This window comes from Lampetra fluviatilis, chromosome 73, assembly GCF_964198595.1.
Source record: "Lampetra fluviatilis chromosome 73, kcLamFluv1.1, whole genome shotgun sequence".
In the NCBI taxonomy this organism is placed as follows: Eukaryota; Metazoa; Chordata; class Hyperoartia; order Petromyzontiformes; family Petromyzontidae; genus Lampetra; species Lampetra fluviatilis.
In genome coordinates this window covers 2,852,266-2,861,747 of record NC_136347.1, presented here as the reverse complement: position 1 = coordinate 2,861,747, position 9,482 = coordinate 2,852,266, and the positions used below count along the sequence as shown (strand labels likewise).

The window sequence follows — 9,482 nt, the reverse complement described above, 5'->3', positions numbered from 1 at the left end:
TGATGACGATGATGATGACAATGACGACGATGACGATGATGACGATGACGATGATGATGATGACGATGACGATGATGATGATGACGATGATGATGATGATGACGACGATGATGACGATGATGACGATGATGACGATGATGATGACGATGATGACGATGATGATGACGATGACGATGATGACGATGACGACGATGACGATGATGACGATGACGATGACGATGATGACGATGATGATTGACGATGATGACGATGACGATGATGACGATGATGACGATGATGATGACGATGATGACGATGATGATGACGATGACGATGATGACGATGATGACGATGACGATGATGATGATGACGATGACGATGATGATGATGACGATGATGACGATGATGATGACGATGACGATGATGATGACGACGATGATGACGATGATGATGACGATGATGACGATGATGATGATGACGATGATGACGATGATGACGACGATGACGACGATGATGATGACGATGATGACGATGATGATGATGACGATGACGATGATGATGACGATGATGATGACGATGATGATGACGATGATGATGACGATGATGATGACGATGACGATGATGACGACGAAGATGACGATGATGATGATGATGATGACGATGATGACGATGATGACGATGATGATGACGATGATGATGATGATGAGAGAGAGACGCAGACTCCAAATCTACAGCAGCAGCAGCAGACATCGTCAGGGTGCGGGATCGAACCCACGACCTCCCGTAGACCAGGCGAGGTAGTCAACATCTCCCAGCCACCGTGATTATGAGAGAGAGAGACGCAGACTCCAAATCTACAGCAGCAGGCATCGTCAGGGGTGGGATGGAACCCACGACCTCCCGTAGACCAGGCGAGGTAGTCAACATCTCATAGCCACCGTGATGATGATGATGAGAGACAGACACAGACTCCACATATACAGCAGCAGCAGGCATCGTCAGGGTCTGGATCGAACCCACGACCTCCTGTGCACCAGGCGAGGTAGTCAACATCTCCTAGCCACCGTGGTGATGATGATGAGAGAGACGCAAACTCCAAATACACAGCAGCAGCAGCAGGCATCGTCAGAGTCGGGATCGAACCCACGACCTGTAAACCAGGCGAGGTAGTCAACATCTCCCCCCCCTCCCCCCTCCCCCCCTCCCCCCTCCCCCCTCCCCCTCCCCCCTCCCCCTCCCCCCTCCCCCCTTCCCCCTCCCCCCTCCCCCGCCGTGGGCAGTGGCAGCGATGTTCCTGGGGGTGGACATGACGTCACTGGACCTGCCGGACGGCTGGGACAAGCTGGTGCTGACTGGCGCCGTGGCGTGGCAGGTGGCCACCGAGCTGCTGCTGGAGGCACACGCACACAGGGGGTGCCGTGCAGGTGGTGACACACACACACACACAGACACACACACAGACACACACACAGACACACACACACACACAGACACACACACACACAGACACACTCACACACAGACACACACACAGACACACAGACACACACAGTGATAGACACACAGAGTGATACACACACACAGACACACAGTGACACACACACACAGTGATACACACACACAGACACACACACACAGACAGACACACACACACACACAGACACACACACACAGACACACACACAGTGATACACACACAGACACACACACAGTGATACACACACAGACACACACACACCACACACACATACAGTGATACACACACAGACACACACACACACACACAGACACACAGAGACACACACACAGACACACACACCTACACACACACACACAGTGATACACACACACACAGACACACACACACCTACACACACACAGACACACATACACACAGACACACACACAGTCACACAGTCACACACACACAGACACACAGACACACACACAGACACACACACAGTCACACAGTCACACACACACACAGTCACACAGTCACACACACAGAGACACACAGACACACACACAGACACACACACAGTCACACACACACACACAGTCACACAGTCACACACACACAGACACACAGACACACAGACACAGACACACACACAGTCACACAGTCACACACACACACATGTGTCTGTGTATGCCCCCCCCACCTGCACGGCACCCCCTATGTGCGTGTGTGTGTGTGTCTGTGTGTGTGTCTGTTTGTATGTTTGTCTGTGTGACTGTGTGTCTGTGTGTGTGTCTGTGTGTGTGTGCGTGTTTCTGTGTGTGTGTGTCTGTGTGTGTGACTGTGTGTGTGTCTGTGTGTGTCTGTGTTTCTGTGTGTGCGTGTTTCTGTGTGTGTGTGTCTGTGTGTGTGTGTGACTGTGTGTGACTGTGTGTGTGTGTGACTGTGTGTGTGTGTGACTGTGTGTCTATGTGACTGTGTGTGACTGTGTGTGTGACTGTGTGTCTATGTGACTGTGTGTGACTGTGCATGTGTGTCTGTGTGTGTGTGACTGTGTGTGTGTGTGACTGTGTGTGTGTGTCTGTGTGTGTGTGTCTATGTGACTGTGTGTGTGTGTGACTGTGTGTGTCTGTGTGTGTGTGTGTCTGTGTGTGTGTGTGACTGTGTGTGTGTGTGACTGTGTGTGACTGTGTGTGTGTGACTGTGTGTGTGTGTGACTGTGTGTCTATGTGACTGTGTGTGTGTGTGACTGTGTGTGTGTGTGACTGTGTGTGTGTGACTGTGTGTGTGTGTCTGTGTGTGTGTGTGACTGTGTGTGTGTGTGTGCCCACCTTGCCCCAGGCTCGTCGTCTGTGGGGGGGCTGGAGCTGCGAGGAGGAGTGGCCGGCCCCGTGGCCAAGGAACGAAGCGACCGCAGCGGCACCGTGGGTCACGTGGGGGGGGGGTCACGTGGAGGGGGGGGTCACGTGGGGGGGGGGGGGGGTGATGCGGGGGGGGGGGGTGACGCAGGGGGGAGGGTACCCTGTGTGTGTGTGTCTGTGAGTGTGTGTCTGTGAGTGTGTGTCTGTGAGTGTGTGTGTCTATGTGTGTCTATGTGTGTGTGTGTCTATGTGTGTATGTGTCTGTGTGTCTGTGTGTCTCTGTGTCTACAGGGACACAGGTTCAAGAAGAGTGTGCTGGCCGTGTACGTCGCTGGGAACTTGTGTGTGTCTGTGTGTGTGTGTCTATGTGTGTGTGTGCTTGTGTGTCTATGTGTGTGTGTGTCTATGTGTGTCTATGTGTGTGTGTGTCTGTGTGTCTATGTGTGTGTGTGTCTATGTGTGTGTGTCTATGTGTGTGTGTCTATGTGTGTGTGTCTATGTGTGTGTCTATGTGTGTGTGTCTATGTGTGTGTGTCTATGTGTGTGTCTATGTGTGTGTCTGTGTGTCTACAGGGACACACGTTCAAGAAGGCTGTGCTGGCCGTGTACGTCGCTGGCAACTTGGTCTTCCTCACTGTCTACCTCGTGGCTATCGAGCAGGCCTGAAGACTGCACACACGCACTGGCACGCACACACACACACGCACTGGCACGCACACACACACACTGGCACGCACACACACACGCACTGGCACGCACACGCACTGGCACGCACACACACGCACTGGCACGCACACACACGCACTGGCACGCACACACACACACGCACTGGCACGCACACACACACACGCACTGGCACGCACACACACACGCACACACACGGCACCCCACTGGCAGACACACACAGCACTGCACTGGCACGCACACGCACACACACACGCACACACACGCACACACACGACACCCCACTGGCAGACACACACAGCACTGCACTAGCACGCACACACACACGCACACACACACGCACACACACGCACACACACGGCACCCCACTGGCAGACACACACAGCACTGCACTGGCACGCACACACACACGCACACGCACACACACACACACGGCACCCCACTGGCAGACACACAAAACACTGCACTGGCACGCACAGAGCTGCACTGGCACACACAGAGCTCCACTGGCACACACGGCACACTTGCACACACGTTGCCGCACTGGCACGCACAGCACGTGGCCTTAAAAGGGGAACAACGGACGACGTTTCGGGTACTGGGGCCTCCTTCAGAGCGCGTAGATTGTGGGGGGGGGGGGGGGGGAGGAGAGAGCACACGGCCTAAGACGCTCCGATATTTTACATCCATATCGAGGCTCCGACAGGGGTAGCAATAACTCAGAGCTCTGGATGGGCACCCCGAGCCTACGTGATTTGACTCCGTTATCATGAAGTCGCGTTTGAAATCGCACTGGTATTTTAAAATATTTTTTAAGCAATTAATTCTACGTACGTATGATTACTATTATTACCTCCAAACATGGGCTGGTCGGGACCACGCTGTGGGAAGGCATTCTTCCAGCAGAACGAGGGAACTGTGGATGAAGGAGGGAGCTGTGGATGAAGGAGGGAGCTGTGGATGAAGGAGAGAGCTGTGGATGAAGGAGGGAGCTGTGGATGAAGGAGCTGTGGGTGAAGGAGGGAGCTGTGGATGAAGGAGAGAGCTGTGGATGAAGGAGGGAGCTGTGGATGAAGGAGCTGTGGGTGAAGGAGGGAGCTGTGGATGAAGGAGAGAGCTGTGGATGAAGGAGGGAGCTGTGGATGAAGGAGCTGTGGGTGAAGGAGGGAGCTGTGGATGAAGGAGGGAACTGTGGATGAAGGAGGGAGCTGTGGATGAAGGAGGGAGCTGTGGATGAAGGAGAGAGCTGTGGATGAAGGAGGGAGCTGTGGATGAAGGAGCTGTGGGTGAAGGAGGGAGCTGTGGATGAAGGAGAGAGCTGTGGATGAAGGAGGGAGCTGTGGGTGAAGGAGGGAGCTGTGGATGAAGGAGGGAGCTGTGGATGAAGGAGAGAGCTGTGGATGAAGGAGGGAGCTGTGGATGAAGGAGGGAGCTGTGGATGAAGGAGAGAGCTGTGGATGAAGGAGGGAGCTGTGGGTGAAGGAGGGAGCTGTGGATGAAGGAGGGAGCTGTGGATGAAGGAGAGAGCTGTGGATGAAGGAGGGAGCTGTGGATGAAGGAGGGAGCTGTGGATGAAGGAGAGAGCTGTGGATGAAGGAGGGAGCTGTGGGTGAAGGAGAGAGCTGTGGATGAAGGAGGGAGCTGTGGGTGAAGGAGAGAGCTGTGGATGAAGGAGGGAGCTGTGGATGAAGGAGAGAGCTGTGGGTGAAGGAGAGAGCTGTGGATGAAGGAGGGAGCTGTGGATGAAGGAGGGAGCTGTGGGTGAAGGAGAGAGCTGTGGATGAAGGAGGGAGCTGTGGATGAAGGAGAGAGCTGTGGATGAAGGAGAGAGCTGTGGATGAAGGAGGGAGCTGTGGATGAAGGAGGGAGCTGTGGATGAAGGAGAGAGCTGTGGATGAAGGAGGGAGCTGTGGATGAAGGAGAGAGCTGTGGGTGAAGGAGAGAGCTGTGGATGAAGGAGGGAGCTGTGGATGAAGGAGAGAGCTGTGGATGAAGGAGGGAGCTGTGGATGAAGGAGAGAGCTGTGGATGAAGGAGGGAGCTGTGGGTGAAGGAGAGAGCTGTGGATGAAGGAGAGAGCTGTGGATGAAGGAGGGAGCTGTGGATGAAGGAGAGAGCTGTGGATGAAGGAGGGAGCTGTGGGTGAAGGAGAGAGCTGTGGATGAAGGAGAGAGCTGTGGATGAAGGAGAGAACTGTGGATGAAGGAGAGAGCTGTGGATGAAGGAGAGAGCTGTGGATGAAGGAGGGAGCTGTGGATGAAGGAGGGAGCTGTGGATGAAGGAGAGAGCTGTGGATGAAGGAGGGAGCTGTGGGTGAAGGAGAGAGCTGTGGATGAAGGAGGGAGCTGTGGATGAAGGAGGGAGCTGTGGATGAAGGAGGGAGCTGTGGGTGAAGGAGAGAGCTGTGGGTGAAGGAGAGAGCTGTGGATGAAGGAGGGAGCTGTGGATGAAGGAGGGAGCTGTGGGTGAAGGAGGGAGCTGTGGGTGAAGGAGAGAGCTGTGGATGAAGGAGAGAGCTGTGGATGAAGGAGGGAGCTGTGGATGAAGGAGGGAGCTGTGGATGAAGGAGAGAGCTGTGGATGAAGGAGAGAGCTGTGGATGAAGGAGGGAGCTGTGGATGAAGGAGAGAGCTGTGGATGAAGGAGGGAGCTGTGGATGAAGGAGGGAGCTGTGGATGAAGGAGGGAGCTGTGGATGAAGGAGGGAGCTGTGGGTGAAGGAGGGAGCTGTGGATGAAGGAGGGAGCTGTGGATGAAGGAGGGAGCTGTGGGTGAAGGAGGGAGCTGTGGATGAAGGAGGGAGCTGTGGATGAAGGAGGGAGCTGTGGATGAAGGAGGGAGCTGTGGATGAAGGAGGGAGCTGTGGATGAAGGAGGGAGCTGTGGGTGAAGGAGAGAGCTGTGGGTGAAGGAGGGAGCTGTGGGTGAAGGAGGGAGCTGTGGGTGAAGGAGGGAGCTGTGGATGAAGGAGAGAGCTGTGGGTGAAGGAGAGAGCTGTGGGTGAAGGAGAGAGCTGTGGGTGAAGGAGAGAGCTGTGGGTGAAGGAGGGAGCTGTGGGTGAAGGAGGGAGCTGTGGATGAAGGAGGGAGCTGTGGGTGAAGGAGGGAGCTGTGGGTGAAGGAGGGAGCTGTGGATGAAGGAGAGAGCTGTGGGTGAAGGAGAGAGCTGTGGATGAAGGAGGGAGCTGTGGGTGAAGGAGAGAGCTGTGGGTGAAGGAGGGAGCTGTGGGTGAAGGAGGGAGCTGTGGGTGAAGGAGGGAGCTGTGGGTGAAGGAGGGAGCTGTGGGTGAAGGAGGGAGCTGTGGGTGAAGGAGAGAGCTGTGGGTGAAGGAGAGAGCTGTGGATGAAGGAGAGAGCTGTGGGTGAAGGAGGGAGCTGTGGATGACAGAACGAGCTGTGGATGAAAAGATGAGAGCTGTGGATGAACAAGTGGAGAGAGCTGCGTGTGACGAAGGTTGAATAAAAAGGACTGGAAACTCTGACTTGTCTTCGTGTCTCACTCACGGGAGTGCTCGCAACGCCGGGAATTCCACCACAGCAGTGTCCTGAATGGACAGCGCCAAAGCCGTAGCGATGGAGTCAACATTCGGGGGGGACCAAATCTTACAGGGGGTCTGGGGGTTTCCCCCCCAGAAAAAAAAAAATCTAAATTTGAAAACTCATTTCCTGCCATTTCCTGCCTAAAATACGGTGGCTATGAGATGTTGACTACCTCGCCTGGTACACAGGAGGTCGTGGGTTCGATCCCACCCCTGACAATGCCTGCTGCTGTATATTTGGGGTCTGCGTCTCTCATCAACATCACGGTGGCTATGAGATGTTGACTACCTCGCCTGGTACGCAGGAGGTCGTGGGTTCGATCCCAACCCTGACGATGCCCGCTGCTGCTGTATATTTGGAGTCTGTGTCTCTCTCTGTCATCATCATCACGGTGGCTAGGAGATGTTGACTACCTCGCCTGGTACGCAGGAGGTCGTGGGTTCGATCCCAACCCTGACGATGCCCGCTGCTGCTGTATATTTGGAGTCTGTGTCTCTCTCTGTCATCATCATCACGGTGGCTAGGAGATGTTGACTACCTCGCCTGGTACGCAGGAGGTCGTGGGTTCGATCCCAACCCTGACGATGCCCGCTGCTGCTGTATATTTGGAGTCTGTGTCTCTCTCTCATCATCATCACAGTGGCTAGGAGATGTTGACTACCTCGCCTGGTACGCAGGAGGTTGTGAGTTCGATTCAGACCCTGATGATGCCTGCTGCTGTATATTTGGAGTCTGCGTCTTTCATCATCACGGTGGCTATGAGATGTTGACTACCTCGCCTGGTACACAGGAGGTCGTGAGTTCGATCCCACCCCTGACGATGCCTGCTGCTGCTGTATATTTGGAGTCTGCGACTCTCTCTGTCTCTCATCATCACGGTGGCTAGGAGATGTTGACTACCTCGCCTGGTACACAGGAGGTCGTGAGTTCGATCCCACCCCTGACGATGCCTGTTGCTGTATATTTGGAGTATGTGTCTCTCTCTCTCATCATCATCACGGTGGCTAGGAGATGTTGACTACCTCGCCTGGTGTACAGGAGGTCGTGGGTTCGATCCCACCCCTGAATGTTTGCTGCTGTATATTTGGAGTCTGCGTCTCTCTCTCTCATCATCATCACGGTGGCTAGGAGATGTTGACTACCTCGCCTGGTACGCGGGAAGTCGTGGGTTCGATCCCACCCCTGATGATGCCTGCTGCTGCTGTATATTTGGAGTCTGCGTCTCTCTCTGTCATCACGGTGGCTAGGAGATGTTGACTACCTCGCCTGGTCTACAGGAGGTCGTGAGTTCGATCCCACCCCTGACGATGTCTGTTGCTGCTGTATATTTGGAGTCTGCGTCTTTCTCTCATCATCACGGTGGCTAGGAGATGTTGACTACCTCGCCTGGCTGCTGATATAAATTGCCACGTGATGACAATGGTTTCAGCCACTGGCTTGAGCTGATATCACTTGTGATAGCCAGCGTGGTCGTTTCTGAAAAGTAGCTGCGTAGTTTAGTTTTAGTTGGTTCTCTGAGGATCGGTATGGGTCTCTATATGGGTCTATATGGGTCTATATGGGTCTCTGAGTATGGGTCTCTGGATCTATATGGTCTATATGGGTCTCTGAGTATGGGTCTCTGTGGGTATGGGTCTCTATGAGTATGGGTCTCTGTGAGTATGGGTCTCTGTGGGTATGGGTCTCTATGAGTATGGGTCTCTATGAGTGTGGGTCTCTATGAGTATGGGTCTCTGTGGGTATGGGTCTCTGTGGGTATGGGTCTCTGTGGGTATGGGTCTCTATGAGTATGGATCTCTGTGGGTATGGGTCTCTATGAGTATGGGTCTCTGTGGGTATGGGTCTCTATGAGTATGGGTCTCTATGAGTGTGGGTCTCTATGAGTATGGGTCTCTGTGGGTATGGGTCTCTGTGGGTATGGGTCTCTATGAGTATGGGTCTCTATGAGTATGGGTCTCTATGAGTATGGGTCTCTATGAGTGTGGGTCTCTGTGGGTATGGGTCTCTGTGGGTATGGGTCTCTGTGGGTATGGGTCTGTGGGTATGGGTCTCTATGAGTATGGGTCTCTATGAGTATGGGTCTCTGTGGGTAGCCCCCACCCCTCTCAGCCCCCACAGCCCCTCCCCCTTCTCCCTCAAGCCCCTCCCCCTCTCAGCCCCCACAGCCCCTCCCCCTTCTCCCTCAAGCCCCTCCCCCTCTCAGCCCCCACAGCCCCTCCCCCTTCTCCCTCAAGCCCCTCCCCCTCTCAGCCCCCACAGCCCCGCCTCTTCTCCCTCAAGCCCCTCCCACCCCGCCCCCCTCACCCCCCCAATCGCCTTCAAGCTCCGCCTCTTCCACCTCAAGCCCCTCCCCCAATCTCCCTCAAGCCCCTCCCCCAATCTCCCTCAAGCCCCTCCCCCTCTCTCGATCAATCCCCCCCCGCCACCTCCCACTTCAAACCCCCACCCCACCCACCTTATTCTC

General features: G+C 54.7%; 1 protein-coding gene across 1 annotated transcript; it reads left to right on the top strand.

Moving 5' to 3' along the window:
• The first annotated feature begins 1,261 nt into the window (after positions 1-1,261).
• FRRS1 (ferric chelate reductase 1) lies at positions 1,262-4,470 on the top strand. The gene is made up of 3 exons (XM_078883766.1): positions 1,262-1,403; positions 2,780-2,862; positions 3,373-4,470. Exons 1-3 carry the CDS (start codon positions 1,268-1,270, stop codon positions 3,463-3,465), a joined length of 312 nt encoding a protein of 103 aa, XP_078739892.1. The 5' UTR covers positions 1,262-1,267; the 3' UTR covers positions 3,466-4,470.
• The last annotated feature ends 5,012 nt before the right edge of the window (positions 4,471-9,482 follow it).